The sequence below is a fragment of the Tachyglossus aculeatus genome, chromosome 21, assembly GCF_015852505.1.
Source record: "Tachyglossus aculeatus isolate mTacAcu1 chromosome 21, mTacAcu1.pri, whole genome shotgun sequence".
NCBI classification, from domain to species: domain Eukaryota; kingdom Metazoa; phylum Chordata; class Mammalia; order Monotremata; family Tachyglossidae; genus Tachyglossus; species Tachyglossus aculeatus.
In genome coordinates, this window is record NC_052086.1 from 71,117,578 (window position 1) to 71,134,976 (window position 17,399).

At 44.9% G+C, this 17,399-nt stretch overlaps 1 protein-coding gene across 3 annotated transcripts in view; it reads left to right on the forward strand.

The window, feature by feature from the left end:
• Positions 1-17,399, forward strand: part of MYH11 (myosin heavy chain 11) — a 125,948-nt gene that overhangs the window by 30,916 nt on the left and 77,633 nt on the right. For all 3 annotated transcript variants that reach the window (XM_038762297.1, XM_038762298.1, XM_038762299.1), the window contains exon 4: positions 13,688-13,715. In XM_038762297.1, coding sequence (XP_038618225.1) covers positions 13,688-13,715 — 28 coding nt within the window. The remainder of the gene's footprint in view (positions 1-13,687; positions 13,716-17,399) is intronic.

Genomic DNA, 17,399 nt, shown 5'->3' on the forward strand with positions numbered 1-17,399 from the left:
CCATCTCAAAACGTCACCTCTGCTTTTCTGAAAAATTGCCTAAGAGGACTTTCAGCCCCTTTTGGAATTACTCAGTGTCTCTTCTACTCCTCGGATATCCCTCCATGTACAAGCTTCTCTCTGGGTTCACTCGGAAATATCACAGTTTTGCATCCAGAATGGCGTAGCTGGAGAGAGGAGAAATCTGTTTATGTAAAATAAATTACAAGGTTGATACACCAAAATTAATAGCTAATGCCAAACTTGTGTCATAGAAAAAGCCCCAACAATTCTACCAGAAGAGTCCTTACAGAAAAAGAAATCAAACTTCTTCTAGATCGTAGATTCCTAGACCAGCAGGGAACCTCCAGAGGTCAACTGATCCAGCTCCCTGCTTCGAGATGTGGTGCTGGGATTTGGGGAGAAGGTTTAGTTGGAATACCTTCCTGAGCCTGCTAAAGAGCAGAAACTTGGGGAGGAGTCAGAGATCAAACAAGATGAGTTGGGGTGTTTTGCTGGAGTTGAAGAGAGTGGGAATTATACAGAAAATCGGATTGTCTCCCTCTTTGTTGGACCCCAGCTCGCTTGGCACGGGAATTGTCCGCCTGGGGCAGTCGGCTGAGAGTAAATGTAAAGGGGTAGTAAATCAGTGTCTGCTCTCAGCCCTGCTCTGCTTTTGTCCTTTTATGGTAAGGTTGCCAACTTGCCGCTTCCTAGCGATAAACCATCAGATCGTGTTTGCGATCAGGCAGAAATAGCCGGTCTGTTGGGAGCCGGGGACCTGTAATCCTTCCAAGATCAGGCTGGAAGGGGGGTTTATCCGGCCGTTTCATCCCCTGGAAAAACCACCCCTTCCCACCCTCCCCTTCCACCCACAGCGGCACCCGCCTGGGGTTTTTCGACGTGTTGAAGGAGGTGAGAAATCCAAGACTAGAACGCTCCCCCAGAGAAGGGGGTTGGGAAGAGCCATGCCACAGATAGGGCAATCGAGGCATCTCCGGCTCCCTCAGGCCTAGTCAGGATGCTCCCGACCTGCTGTTGTGAGGGAGGGGATTGTTCACATCTGGAGCAGAATGGGGTGAGAAAGATGCTGAGCCTCCATTGTTCTGCCCCTACAGCTGCCTTATCTTCGCTCAGACTCTGTCGCCGCCTCTCCCTTCTCTAGCCACAGCACCCAACCCATCTTGGTTTTTGTCTTCCTGTTGTCCTCAGGTTTTGTTACCTTTTCCCTCACGTGTCTGTCGCTTCTCCCCGCTCCCTTTTAATATTTTTAGATTGGGAGCCCCCCGAGAGATGGAGATGATGTCTAATTCCCACTAGTGTTTTCTTTCCCAATGCTTAGTACAGTGCTCAACCCACAGTAAGAGCTTAATAAATACTATTTATCAAGGAGGAAAGAATCGCTCAGAAAGATCTGTGGAGCTGGATATGCCAGTGTCGTATGAGATGGCGGCTCACTAAAGGACACCCAAGCGCTTAGTTGTACTTCCCAAGTGCTTAGTACAGTGCTCTGCACACAGTAAGCGCTCAATAAATACGACTGAATGAAAGACACTGAGTATGGGATCTTCAGAGAAAGGAAAAGAGGTTTGGCGGGTTCCCTTAAATGAAAATGAATTTAGTTAGCAGTGTTAATTTTTTGTGTGTCTTATTTATGAAGCACTGTATTTATTTATGCCAGGCACTGTACTAAGGACTGGGGCAGTTCAGGATTCTTTCATTCAATCGTATTTATTGAGCGCTTACTATGTGCAGAGCACTGTACTAAGTGCTTGGGAAGAACAAGTTGGCAACATATAGAGACAATCCCTACCCAACAGCGGGCTCACAGTCTAGAAGGGGGATAATGTTGGTATTTGTTAAGTTCTTACTATGTGCCAAGCACTGTTCTAAGCGCTGTGGGGGGGATACAAGGTAATCAAGGCTGTCCCACGTGGGGCTCACAGTCTTAATCCCCACTTTATAGATGAGGGAACTGAGGCCCAGAGAAGTTAAGTGACTTGCCCAAAGTCACACAACTGACAAGTGGCGGAACCGGGATTAGAACCCATGACCTCTGACTCCCAAGCCCGGGCTCTTTCCACCGAGTCACGATCGGATTGGACACAGTCCTTGTCCCACAGAGGGCACACAGCCTTAAAACTCATATTACAGACGGGGTAACTGAGGCACCGAGAAGTGACTTAAGTGACTTGTCCAGGGTCACACAGCAGAAAAGTGGCAGAGCTGGGATTAGAACCCAGGTCCTCTGACTCCCAGGGCCAGGGAAAGAGAACACAGGTGGGAATTAGACATTGTCCCCGTCTCTCGGGGGGCTCCCACTCTAAAAATATTAAAAGGGAGCGGGGAAAGGCGACAAACAGGTGAGGAAAAATGTAACAAAACTCGAAGACAACGGGAAGACAAAAACCAAGATCTTTCCATTAGGCCACAAGCTTTTTAATCACTTGGATTTCTCAACTTTGCCCGAATGACATGGCTCATCTTGTATACAGTGTCTCAATCTACTGGCAGAGAATGAGGAGAGTTGTGAGTTTGTTGATGAAAAAACCGGGGCACCGTGCACTTGCTTTACTTGCTCAAGGTGCCCTAGGAAGACAGGGCAGAACCAGGCAGAGAATCTAAATTCCCCTTCCATCAACCCCATGGTCTGCCCACCAGCTCGAGCTGGGGGAAGAAAATCCTTAGGAAACAGGGAGAAATCTGAGATTCCTGGCCTCCTTAACTCCAACACCCCCTTGGAAAGATAACTACATGCTTATAAGTGTCTCCGGTTAACTGATGGTCTACTGACTTCCCACACTTGGAAGTTGTGTGTTTCAACTAGGAATTCCCCTGTCAGAGATCTCCCTGAAGGTTGAACCCCCTCGGTTCCAAAACTTCCCTCTGCATCTGCTCCCAGGGCCCTGTGACGAAATGTCTTGCAGCCTGACGCCGACCGGTATTTTCCCTGCATTTTCAGCCCAGCCTTTTCTGGCTGCTGGGAGAAAATGGATTGAGAAAGCTTGTTTGTCTCTATATTCACTGCCTTAAAATAACCATGTTGCTTATTTTGCCTCACCATCCCTGCCACATGAGATTATCTCTTCGCAAGCTGCCTTAAAACTAGGCTTTTTTTTCTTGTTTTTATCCATTTGGTTCATTTTCTTCCATTGCTCCTGGTGGAGGGTCAGGAGCAGAGAGTTTTGTGGGACCGGTAGATGCTTCCTAGGGGAAGGAAGAATGGAAAAGGTAGGGAGCAGGAGATTGGAAAAAGGGAGTCTAGGATTTTCTCCTCAACTGAACCACTCTGCAGAGGTTTACTCACAGATAAGTTGGATAACTGGTTCCCCAAACTTCTCTTTACTCTAGACTGTGAGCCCACTGTTGGGTAGGGACCGTCTCTATATGTTGCCAACTTGTACTTCCCAAGCGCTTAGTACAGTGCTTTGCACACAGTAAGCGCTCAATAAATACGATTGATTGATTGATTGATTGATTACTCAGCTTTGACAGGTCCAAACTGGCATTACCTGAGAGGTTCGGCTGCTTCACACCACCCAAGTGAACTTTTAGAGAATGAATGTGCAGACCGTCAGGCCAGGTGCAAAGAGACGGTGCCTGAAAGTTGGAAAATATGGATTCCTGTCCCAGCTTCACCAAAGGCCTACTGTGTGACCTTGGGAAATAATAATAATAATAATAATAATAATATTTATTAAGCGCTTACTATGTGCAAAGCACTGTTCTAAGCGCTGGGGGGGTTACAAGGTGATCAGGTTGTCCCACGGGGGGCTCACAGTTTTAATCCTCATTTTCCAGATGAGGTAACTGAGGCCCAGAGAAGTGAAGTGACTTGCCCAAAGTCACACAGCTGACAATTGGTGGAGCCGGGGTTTGAACCCGTGACCTCTGACTCCAAAGCCCGGGCTCTTTCCACCGAGCCACGCTGCTTCTCTGAGTCTCCCTGGGCTTCAGTTTCATCATCTATAAAATGGGAATAAAATAGATGGTGTGTCCCGTGTGGGACTGGAACTGTGTTGGATAGAGAGGCAGTGTGGCTCAGTGGAAAGAGCCCGGGTTTGGGAGTCAGAGGTCATGGGTTCAAATCCCAGCTCCGCCGCTTGTCAGCTGTGTGACTTTGGGCAAGTCACTTCACTTCTCTGTGCCTCAGTTACCTCATCTGTAAATGGGGATTAAAAGCCGCACATGGGACAACCTGATCACTTTGTATCCTCCCCAGTTCTTGGAACAGTGCTTTGCACATAGTAAGCTCTTAACAAATACCAAAATTATTATTATTATTATTATTATTATTATTATTATTATTATCTCATATCATTGTAAATGCCTCAAAGCTTAGCTCATGGTAAATGCTTAATAAATGCCAGGATTATTTAACCATTGCCTCAGTGACACTAGCATAATTCCCGTCCCCACTGGCATCAGTTTCTTCATCTTTATAATGGACTTAGGAATAAATAAAATAATAATGGCATTTGTTAAGCGCTTACTATGTGCAGAGCACTGTTCTAAGTGCTGGGGGGAATACAAGGTGATTAAGTTGTCCCTCGTGGGACTCACGGTCTTAATTCCCATTTTACAGATGAGGTAATTGAGGCTCAGAGAAGGTCACACAGCAGACATGTGGCGGAGCGGAATTCGAACCCATGACCTCTGACTCCAAAGCCCGTGCTCTTTCCACTGAGCCACACTAGTAGTATCGATTTTTAAAACTTTCTTAGAGAAGGTAATGAGCATGACTGAGGGGCTGCTTCGGGCAGTCATACCAAGTGACGGAAGCCCATAGGTCCAAGGTCCCAAAGAAGTTAGGCCGAGTTTAAAAGAAATCTGGCTACAGGCAATTTAGAAATGTAGGCAAGATAAGAACACATCCTGAGCTCTGATCCAACCTTTCTTCTGGCTCCTGTGGCTCCCTGCCATCTGGCGTATCCTCACGGTGATATGAATCAGGGGTGGGAAGGGATGGGAAATGCAAGGACCCTTAGATATATTTCTAGTATGCTGTGCACGTCAAAATCCAGCAGATTGGAAGCTGTACTAAGAAGAGGCAGATATATCCTGGCTCTGCCACTTCTCAGCTGTGTGACTTTGGGCGAGTCACTGAACTTCTCTGTGCCTCAGTTACCCCCCTCTGTAAAATGGGGACTAAGACTGTGAGCCCCACGTGGGACAACCTGACCAACCTTGTATCTACCCTAGCACTTAGAACAGTGCTTGGCACATAGTAAGTGCTTAACAAATACCATCATCATATAGTAATAGCTATGCTATTTTCTAAATAATAATAATAATTCTGGTACTTGTCTAGCGCTTACTATGTGCCAAGCACTGTTCTAAGCACTGGGGTAGATCCCAAGTTGGTCAGGTTGGACACAGTCTCTGTCCCACCTGGGGCTCACAGTCTCAATCCCCATTTTCCAGATGAAGTAACTGAGGCTCAGAGAAGTGAAGCGACTCACCCAAGGTAACATGGCAAACAAGGGGCAGAGGCGGAATTAGAACCCATGGCCTTCTGACCCCCAGGGCCATGCTGTATCCACTACGCCAGTATGAGGAGAAGCAGCGTGGCTCAGTGGAAAAAGCATGGGCTTTGGAGTCAGAGGTCATGGGTTCGAATCCCGGCTCCACCACATGTCTGCTGTGTGACCTTGGGCAAGTCACTTAACTTCTCTGAGCCTCAGTTACCTCATCTGTAAAATAGGGATGATGACTGTGAGCCCCACGTGGGACAACCTGATCACCTTGTAACCTCCCCAGCACTTAGAACAGTGCTTTGCTTTACAAATGCCATTATTATTATTATTATTAGAGGAGCCAAACTCTGAGAAAGACATAGGACAGTCTGTTCCGATTTAGTCCCTGTCACACCGGAGGCTCAGAATCTAAGAGTTGGGGAGAGCAGTTACCATTTTACGGAGACAAAGAGAGGTTCCCTGACTTGCCCAGGAGGCTAGTGGCAGACCTGAGATTCGAATCTGGGTCTCCTGACTCCTGGTCCAAATACTCTTCCACTTGACCACACTGCCTCCCTCCATCTGGGGGTCACTCAGAAAGGCAGAGATGATTCACGGGGGCACGTTGGTCATTCTAGGGATTAGCCGCTGATCAGGACAAACCTGTCGGCAAGCACGGAAAGTTTACCCCCATTCCTTTCCTCATTCCTCTCTCTTCCCTCATGTCCAACCTCACTCGCTTCTAACCTGCTGGTAGAACCTGGTGTAGACCATGGGAGACTTCAGAATCCTCCTTTAATATTAATCTTTCACCCCCCGCCCACCCCCTTTGGTCACACGGTCTGATTCCTGGAGGGCCCAGGAATAGAAGGAAGATGAAAATATCTTTCCCCCTACTGAGATCTGACTGAGGTCAAAATGTCCTCTTGCAAAAGTGAGGGTTGCTCCCGAAAACCCCGGCCGGACTAAACGAGGATCAACTTCACACGGACAAGAGAGGAAGCAAAATGTACTTAATGTCCGGTCTTTGCTCAGTTGCCCATGCGGAGACCAGCCTGGCTCTCCGTCCTGAGTACTCTACAGATGCCCATCCCTTTGGCTCGGCTAGTCCTCTAGCTGGACGAGAGACTGATTACCTTGCTTTCTGCGGTATTGGCTTAAAGCAGCTCATTCACCCGCCTTTCGATTGTTTTGGTTTTGTGGCTTGTCCTTCCCCTGCCATTATGTACCACCAGAGACTCTCCAGTGAGATGCAAAATGGGCAGTGCGATCCAGAAGTCAGGATCCACATCCATCAATGGTATTCATTGAGTACTTCCTGGGTGCAGAGCACCGTGCTAAGCGCTTAGGAGATCACAATCAATCAATCGTATTTATTGAGCGCTTACTGTGTGCAGAGCACTGTACTAAGCTCTTGGGAAGTACAAGTTGGCAACATATAGAGACGGTCCCCGCCAAACAGTGGGCTCACAGTACAACAGAGTCGGTGGACACATTCCCTGCCCGCCGCAAGCTAAAATAGATCTTGAGTTCTTCAAGTCGAACATTTCCAGAGTTGATTTTATGTAGTTCAGGAAATAAAACGGTCTAAAGGCTAGGTGTACCAAGCAGGAGAAGATGTTGTGACACGCAATTTGAATTCATAAATCAATTCAATTCATATATTTCTTTCGTTGGGCCCAGATTTCTGGGAACACCCTTTACCGCAGTCGTTATTACGGTAGTTATTAAGCGCCTAAAGTGTGCCAACTTTGTGCTTCCATCTGGAACTTGACGGGCAGGGGTGAAAGAAACCGGATTACAATAAACAAACAACTACGTACTGTAATCCTTTCATTCTCATCAGGAAACTGCATCATTATCACTATGTGCCAAGCACTGTAATAAATGCTAGGGTAGATATTAGATCATCAGATGAGACATAGTCTCTGCCCAACACGAGGCTCCCACACTAAGAGCATGCCCAGTGGCTAGTGAATGGGTCTGGGAACCAGGAGACCGTATATACAGACGAGGAACACTACTGTCTGGAACATTGGGAGGTGTTTGAAGCCAGTTGAGGGGACAATAGGGCTGAAGCCAAGGAAGAGGAGTCACACTGGACTCTCATGCTGGGTGGTAGCCGCTAACGAGAAAACATCAGGGGGCTTTCTCTCCTGGGGAGTGATCTCGAAGGCCTTTGGTCAAGAGAACCACCTCGGCCTACAGCACACAATCAGCCAGTATGAAGAGATATTTTCAGCTAATCGATATGCGAATTTTGGCAAACTTCTTTTAAATATTGCTAGGTTCAGGTTACGGGTCATTCTAAAACTAAAAGAAGCAGATGAAATTACCGTTTGCTACATGGAAAAAATACTTACTGACCATCGATTCTTCACTGAGGTATGAGTGAAATGTTCAACAAATCCTTTGGGTGAGGAAATCTCCTAGGACAACCTTTAAAATATTCTGGTCTCTTGAGCAACACATTTTGGGGTGTTAAAACTAAGCATGTCTATTTATATATTTTTGTTAATTTATATTTTGGGGGTTAATGATAGGTATCTTGTCTTGTTTTGTTTTGTTGACCGTCTCCCCCTTCTAGATTCTGAGCCCGTTGTTGGGTAGGGACTGTCTCCATATGTTGCCGATTTGTACTTCCCAAGGGCTCTGCACAAAGTAAGCGCTCAATAAATACGATTGAAAGACACACAAAAATCCTCCATCCGTATTTAAGAAAGCACTTACACCGGGGGGTATATCCTCCAGAGGTGACTAGCAGAGAGATCCAAAGTCCAGCTGGTAATCCTGGCACCACTGGTTGAGAAGCGTTGGCTTAGCAAACACCACTGATCATTTAAAAGGACCGACCGTCAGCATGACCTGGGCTGGGAATCTGGCTCACCCCGAGAATAGGATTCTTCCTGTCCACTCATCATCGTCATCAACATCCGTAGTACTGCGTAGCTTTTTTCCGGGGACTGTGCTAGGTGAATAGGGAAATGATAAGCGTAGAATCCAACTGGAACTTTGCCCCTTTGAGGAAACAAGAAAACAGAAAATGCGAACATAAAATTAACTTGTACCTACTTCCGTACGTGGAACAGTGTCTGAAACATAGTAAGCACTTAACAAATACTGTAAAAATATGTATCTATTCATCTATGGATATATATGGATCATTTTCCCCCAAACTGGGCCTTTTTGAGTTCTTGTGAATCAAACATTTATATATTTACATATATTTATATATGTAAATATATAAATGTTTGAATCACACATATATATGTAAGTATATGTTTTACATATATTTATATATTATATATATGTAAATGCTTGAATCACAAGAATATATACATTTGAATATGGTTGAATCACAATTATATATATTTACATATATTTATATATGTATGCATATAAATGAATCACAAGAATATATTTGAATATGTTTGAATCACAATTATATATATTTACATATATTTATATATGCATGCATATAAATGAACCACAAGAATATATATTTGAATATGTTTGAATCACAATTATATATATTACATATATTTATATATGTATATATAAATGCTTGAATCACAAGAATGTATATATTTGAATGTGCTTGAATCACAATTATATATATTTACATATGTTTATATATGTACATATATAAATGTTTGAATCACAAGAATATATATATTTGAATATGCTTGTCACAATTATATATATTTATATGATTTATATATGTATATATAAATATTTGAATCACAAGAATATATATTTGAATATGTTTGAATCACAATTATATATATTTACATATATTTATATATGCATATATATAATTGTCTGAATCACAAGAATATATATTTGAATATGTTTGAATCACAATTATATATATTTACATATGTTTATATATGCATATATATATAATTGAATCACAAGAATATATATTTGAATATGTTTGAATCACAATTACATATATTTACATAGATTTATATATGTATATATAAATGCTTGAATCACAAATATATATATTTGAATATGTTTGAATCACAATTATATATATTTACATATATATATAAATGTTTGAATCACACGAATATATATATTTGAATATGTTTGAATCACAATTATATATATTTACATATATTTATTTATGTATATATATAAATGTTTGAGTCGCAAGAACACAAAAAGGCCCAGTTTGGGGGAAAACGATCCATTTCCTATGTTGCAATTCTGCTTCTGGCTTGCAGCTTTATAGATTCTTCTCGCCTGCCCACCGGCCCTCATTTTCCCCATCCCTCTGTCTAGGACTTTTTATCAGTTCTGCACTGCACTCCACTTTTATCCTCTTTTATCCACTGAGTGTGGAGTTCAGATTTGCCCAGCTTTGAGCTTTCCAACCCTCTTCGGTGGCCAATGTCTTCTCGCACCTGGCTCCTGGTCAGAGTTGCCTAAGAAACTCATTTAGAAAGAACAAAAGACTTTTTATCCTGAAAATCCGGCACTGAAAGCACACGGCCAACTAAACCCCATGGAAGCTAAAGCGGCTCCTCATTGCCTCAGTGGGTATAAGATCAGATTGGGGAAAGGAAACATTCAGTAATAATAATAATAATAATAATAATAATAATAATAATAATAATAATAATGGTATTTGTTAAGCACTTACTATGTGCAAAGCACTGTTCTAAATGCAGGAGCAGTTAAATGCTCAGCTGCCTGTCTGTCCTGTTTCCCCACCTTAGAGTGTAAGTTCCAGGAGGGCAGGCATCAAGTGCTTAGTACAGTGCTCTGCACACAGTAAGCGCTCAATAAATACGATTGATTGATTGATTGATTGATGACTTCTGTCAATCATGTTAATACTGGGCCCAGCCCACTGTGGATATGCCCTGTAGATGTAATGACCTCACAGACTAGCCTCAGTCAGCCTTTCAGTAAAGAGAAGCAGCGTGGCTCAGTGGCGAGAGCCCGGGCTTGGGAGTCAGAGGTCATGGGTTCGAATCTCGACTCTGCCACACGTCTGCTTGGGCAACTCACTTAACTTCTCTGAGCCTCACTTACCTCATCTGTCAAATGGGGATTAAGATTGTGAACCCCACGTGGGGCAACCTGATCACCTTGTAACCTCCCCAGCGCTTAGAACAGTGCACATAGTAAGCGCTTAACAAATGCCATCATTATTATTATTATTAAAGAGGGAATAAGGAAGGGAACTGCCCAGGCTTACAGTGTAGGAGAGATGCTAGCCACAGCCCAACAGGAGCCAGTGGCCCAGAGACCAAGGAGCTCCTCAGGTGTGCCGCCTCCCACCCCTTCCCCAGAGTGCTCAAATAATAATAATAATAATAATAATGGCATTTATTAAGCGCTTACTATGTGCAAAGCACTGTTCTAAGCTCTGGGGAGGTTACAAGGTGATCAGGTTGTCTCCCGGGGGGCTCACAGTCTTAATCCCCATTTTACAGATGAGGTAACTGAGGCCCAGAGAAGTGAAGTGACTTGCCCAAAGTCACACAGCTGGCGATTGGCGGAGCCGGGATTTGAACCCATGACCTCTGACTCCAAAGCCCGGGCTCTTTCCACTGAGCCACGCTGCTTCTCAAAGCCCTCACACTGCGGCTGGTCCCAGGATCCCGGTTTCCCTCCTAAGTTAGAAGTTGGTGGGCGGTTCTGGGCTAAGTCTTTTCCCTCCCTGAGTCTCAGTCTTTGGCCTAGTGGGTTTTTATGATAGATTTGGGGAAGGCAGAGAAGTCAGACTTCGTGCCATTCACTCCGCCCTTTGTGAGTATGGGCTTAATGGAGATATTGCTTCCCCCGTTTGCGTATTTCTGATTTCCTCCTCTTCTCCCCTATTCCTGATTTACCACTAAAGTTATCTGATGGAGGATACTAGAATCAAATCTCCCCCAAGAGGCCTTCTCCAACCCAGCCTTCCCTTTACTTGTACATATTTATTCTATTTATTTGATTTTGTTAATATGTTTTGTTTTCTGTCTCCCCCTTCTAGACTGTGAGCCCACGGTTGGGTAGGGACCGTCTCTATATGTTGCCAACTTGTACTTCCCGAGTGCTTAGTACAGTGCTCTGCACACAGTAAGCACTCAATAAATATGATTGATTGATTGAATCAGAGGGTCATAGGTTCTAATCCTGGCTCTGCCACTTGTCTACTGTGTGACCTTTCATTCATTCATTCATTCAGTCGTATTTATTGAGCGCTTACTGTGTGCGGAGCACTTGGGAAGTACAGAGACAGTCCCTACCCAACAATGGGGTCACAGTCTAGAAGGGGGAGACAGACAACAAAACATGTGGACAGGTGTCAAGTCAGAATAAATAGAAGTAAAGCTAGATCAATCGATCAATCATATTTTTTGAGCGCTTACTGTGTGCAGAGCACTGTACTAAGCACTTGGGAAGTACAAGTTGGCAACATATAGAGACGGTCCCTATCCAGCTAGATGCATATCATTAACAGAATAAATAGACTAGTAGATATGTACAAGTAAAATAGAGTAATAAATCTGTACAAATTATATATACAAGTTATTTCAATTCTCTGGACCTGTTACCTCATCTGTAAAATAGGGATTGAGGCTGTGAGCCTCATGTGAGACAGGGACTATGTCCAACCTGATTTGCTTGTATCCACCCCAGCGCTTAGTACAGTACCTGGCACATAGTAAGTGCTTAACAGATACTCTAATTATCATTATTATTATGATGATGATGTGAAAAGGGAATCATTATGTATCTAGGCTTTGGCAGCATCAACATGGTTACATTTCGGCCCACCTCTCCTCTTCCCAAGTTGCTTTTATTAGCACCACTTCCTGGTTGGATGATGCAGAGGTGAGGGAGGGAGCCAGCAGGAGGGGATGAGAGGGCTGGAGGGGCTAGTGGGGGGCCCTGGAAGTGATCAATCAATCAATCAATCGTATTTATTGAGCGCTAACTGTGTGCAGAGCACTGTACTAAGCGCTTGGGAAGTACAAGTTGGCAACATATAGATTGAGGGCCCCTGTCAGCACAGTTTAGTGGATAGAGCAAGGCTGGGTTCTAATCCCGGCTCTGCCGCAAGTCTGCTGTGTGACCCTGGGCAAGTCACTTCACTTCTCCATGCTTCAGTTCCCTCATCTGGAAAATGGGGATTGAGACCGTGAGCCCCGTGTGAGACGGGGGCTGTGTCCAACCTGATTAACTTTTATAGTCCTTCTAGACTGTGAGCCCACTGTTGGGGAGGGACCGTCTCTATATGTTGCCAACTTGGACTTCCCAAGCACTTAGTACAGTGCTCTGCACACGGTAGGCACTCAATTAATACGATTGAATGAATGAATGAATCTACAGTGTTAGCACCCAGTAAGCACTTAAGTACCATAATTATTATTATTACTGTCCCTCCCACTTAAACACAACACCCCACCTCCCCCTCCTGCCACAAGCACCCGCCTCTCGGCTAGAAGAGCCCTCTAACTGCTGCCACACTTACTAAATAATAATAATAATGATGATGGCATTTATTAAGCGCTTACTATGTGCCTTGCCTGATCCCCAGAAGATACAGATTCCAGCTGTCGGGTGAGCTATGTCCCAGGGAGGAGATAACCGCAGCACTTGCCCCGTGATGATGATGATGGCATTTATTAAGCGCTTACTATGTGCAAAGCGCTGCTGTATATATATATATATATATATGTTTGTACATATTTATTACTCTATTTTACTTGTACATATCTATTCTATTTATTTTATTTTGTTAGTATGGTTTTGTTCTCTGTCTCCCCCTTCTAGACTGGGAGCCCACTGTTGGGTGGGGACTGTCTCTGTATGTTGCCAACTTGTTCATCCCAAGTGCCTAGTACAGTGCTCTGCACACAGTAAGCGCTCAATAAATATGATTGATTGATTCTAAGCACTGGGGAGGTTGCAAGGTGATCAGGTTGTTCCACGGGGGGCTCACTGTCTTCATCCCCATTTTCCAGATGAGGTCACTGAGGCCCAGAGAAGTGACTTGCCCAAAGTCACCCAGCTGACAATTGGCGGAGCTGGGATTTGAACCCATGTCCTCTGACTCCCAAGCCCGGGCTCTTTTCACCGAGCCGCGCTGCTTCTCTAAACTCTCAGCCCATCAGTGTCTGCCCGCTACTCCCCCGGGGTGAGAAGGGGCAGAAGGCTGTCAGGTGTGACAAGGGTTTTGACAACTCAGGGTCTCGAGTGTAATGTCGTCATTCTAACCCCAAGTCCTTGTCCCTTTCTGTTCACAGACCGCGAGGACCAGTCCATCCTGTGCACGTAAGTGGAGTGGCCGTGTCCTTCTCGGTTCCTGCTCCCGGGTCCTCTGGCCGAGGGACGCCATCCCCAGAGCTACGCAGTGGGCCCAGGAGGAGGCAAGGAAAGAGACGGACACAATCCCGGAATTGCAGATTCCTTGGCTTGAAGGGCATTACTCAGCAGCAGCCACAAGGAGAGGCCTAATGATAATCGTGGTATTCATGAATCAATCAATCGTATTTATTGAGCGCTTACTGTGTGCAGAGCACTGTACTAAGCACTTGGGAAGTACAAGTCGGCAACACATAGAGACAGTCCCTACCCAACAGCGGGCTCACAGTCTAGAAGGGGGAGACAGAGAACCAAACCAAACATACTAACAAAATAAAATAAATAGCAAAATAAAAGCGCTTACTATGCACCAGGCACTGTAGTGGATGCAAGCAAATTGGGTAGGACACCGTCCCTGTCCCGTGTGGGGCTCACAGTCTCTATCCCCATTTTACAGATGAGGGAACTGAGGCCCAGAGAAGTGAAGTGGCTTGCCCAAGGTCACACAGCAGATGAGTGGCAAAGGTGGGATTTGAACCCATGACCTCTGACTCCCCATATACAGTATGCCACGCTGCTTGTACTTCCCAAGCGCTTAGTACAGTGCTCTGCAAACAGTAAGCACTCAATAAATACAATTGAATGAATGAATGCTTCTTGAGGCTTTAGCTAAGCCTCTTGATCTTTCCGTGTTCTTGCGATTCCATGATATATATATATAGATAGATAGATAGATAGATCTATCTATCTATCTATCTATCTATATATTGCATTTGTTAAGTGTCAAATACTTTTCTAAGCACTGGGGTAGGTACAAGTTAATTATATGTCCGTGTTTTATGTTTGCTGATTTCCCCAAAGGGCAAAGGCCCAGTTTGATTCTGCACTTATAATTTCCCTGTACTAAGTGTACAGTCTTCAGCACAAAACTACCCAGCGCTTAGTACAGTGCTTTGCACATAGTAAGCGCTTAATAAGTGCCATTATTATTACTGTTGATGATGAGAGGATGGAAAGTGTCACATTCTACCGACCGGGGTGAGCCAGATTCCCAGCCCAGGTCATGCAGATCTGCCTGCATCGATCAATCAGTGGTATTTGTGAAGGGCTTACTCTGTGCAGAGCACTGTTTTAAGCGCTTGGGAGAGCGCAATGCAAGAGAAATTAGCAGAAGCATCCCCTGCACATAATGAGCTTACAGTCTAGAGGGGGAAGAGGAAATCCCCCTGCCTCCCAGCACTTAGAACAGTGCTTTGCACATAGTAAGTGCTTAACACATACCATCATTATTATTATTGTTATTTTGGAGCCTGGAAGGGTCATCTCCACCCTAGGCAAATCTTAGAGAAGCAGCGTGGCTCAGTGGAAAGAGCCCAGGCTTTGGAGTCAGAGGTCATGGGTTCAAACCCCGGCTCCACCAATTGTCAGCTGTGCGACTGTGGGCAAGTCATTTCACTTCTCCGTGCCTCAGTTACCTCACCTGTAAAATGGGGAGTAAGACTGTGAGCCCCCCGTCGGACAACCTGATCGCCTTGTAACCTCCCCAGTGTTTAGAACAGTGCTTTGCACATAGTAAGTGCTTAATAAATGCCATTATTATTATTATTATTAACAGGCATCGTAACCTGAAGAAAGTTTCTTTGTCCCGAGTCCCCGGGAAGCTCCCCTGGGGTTCCTTCCCTGCGACCTGCTCCCTGGAGCTGTCTGGGAACATGGGCTTAGACAGGAATGGCCCACGATCTCCATCAGGAGCCCTAGGGGCCCCGGTCTGGGGTGGTTCATTCATTCACTCAGTTGTATTTATTGAGCGCTTACTGTGCACAGAGCACTGTGCTAAGCGCTTGGGAGAGTACAGTATAACGATAAACAGACACATTCCCTGCCCACAGTGACTGAAAGAGTCTAGAGGGAGAGACGTTAATGTAAAAAATTTACAGATATGGATATAAGTTATATGGTTTAGTTATATAAGTTTAGAGAAGCAGCGTGGCTCAGTGGAAAGAGCCCAGGCTTTGGAGTCAGAGGTCATAGGTTCAAATCCCGGCTCCTCCACTTGTCAGCTGTTTGACTTTGGCCAAGTCACTTCACTTCTCTGGGCCTCAGTTCCCTCATCTGGAAAATGAGGATGAAGACTGTGAGCCCCCCGTGGGACAACCTGATCACCTTGTAACCTCCCCAGTGCTTAGAACAGTGCTTGGCACATAGTAAGCGCTTAATAAATGCCATCATCATCATCATCATGGGGCAAGTGGTGCGGTTATCTCCGCCCTGGGACATAGCTCACCCGACAGCTGGAATCTGTATCTTCTGGGGATCAGAGGGGAACCCATTAGAGAACAATGTTTCTGATGGACCATAGATTGTCCGCGCACTTCATCTCCCAAGATAAATCCTGTCTCTTTCAAGATGCCTCGCTTATGACTCAAATGCCCTTTGGGCTAGCCCCCTCTTGATTCATTTTAGTTTTCCATTTGGGCCTTTTTAACTCTTTCATATTTGGCCCTGAGTTTATGAGCACTACTGAATTTTTGGTGGGGTGTAGAAGAAGGCCTTCTCAGGGTCTAGGAAGTCTCGGTAGCTTTAAAAATGGGAACCAAGTAGGGCAGTGAGTTCTGCTAAAAATCCAAACATCTTCAGGCCAGAAGGGACTGAGGTCATCTAGTCCATCTCCCTGCCTCCAGACGGAAAGACACCTACATCACCTTAGATAGGTGGGTATCTGATTTTTAAAGATCTCCACGGACCTATTCTGGTAGCCTGTTAGAAAAGGCTTCAGGGCCAGTAACTTTGTCCTTGTACCTAGTCTCACCCAAATCCCTCCTGCTGTAGTTTCTAATAATAATGATAGTGGTATTTGTTAAGCCAAGCACCATACTAAGCATTGAGGGAGATACAAGAATATCTGGTCAGACATAATCCTTTTCCCTCCTGGAGTCTAATTAGGAGGGAGAACAGTTTAGATGCTTTCTCTGCTTTTGTGTTTTGGAAGATGGGTTTTAGGTTTCCTGAAAGCCCTTTCTTCTCCAAGCAGAACAACTCTAGTTCTTTGAACCCACACGATGACCCCAGTTTCCTCAGATTAGTACAGTACTTGACATACTAGGTACTTAGGAAGTACCGTAATTATTATATGTACAAGTACATTGGAAGAGACATACAAAAGGGCTACGGGAGGTTTGCGAGTACTGAAGAAATACTGAGCCTTAACTTCTCTGGGCCCCACTTACCTTATCTGTAAAATGGGGATTAAGACTGTGAGCCCCATGTGGGACATGGACCGTGTCTAACCTGATTAGCTTCTATCTCCTCCAGCACTTAGTACAGTGCCTAGCATATAGTAAGCGCTTAAATACCATTTAAAAAAACAAAACCGAAAACCATCAATGGTCCTATGACCCAGTGCCTAAAGGTCCCTGGACTAACCCCTTTCACCTTATTGCCTGCCCCAAGGCTGGACAAAGCTGTAGGTGAGTGGCCAGGAGGAAAACGACCTGTCCTGTTGCTGAGGTGCAGATAGGTGCCCCAGTGAGATCACCTCTATTTTACAGGTGGCAAGACTGAGGCCTAAAGAGAGTAAGTGCTTTGCTCAAAGTGACACATTAAGTCAAAGGAGAATCTGGAACCAGAACACAAGTCCTATCCAGACCTTAGGCA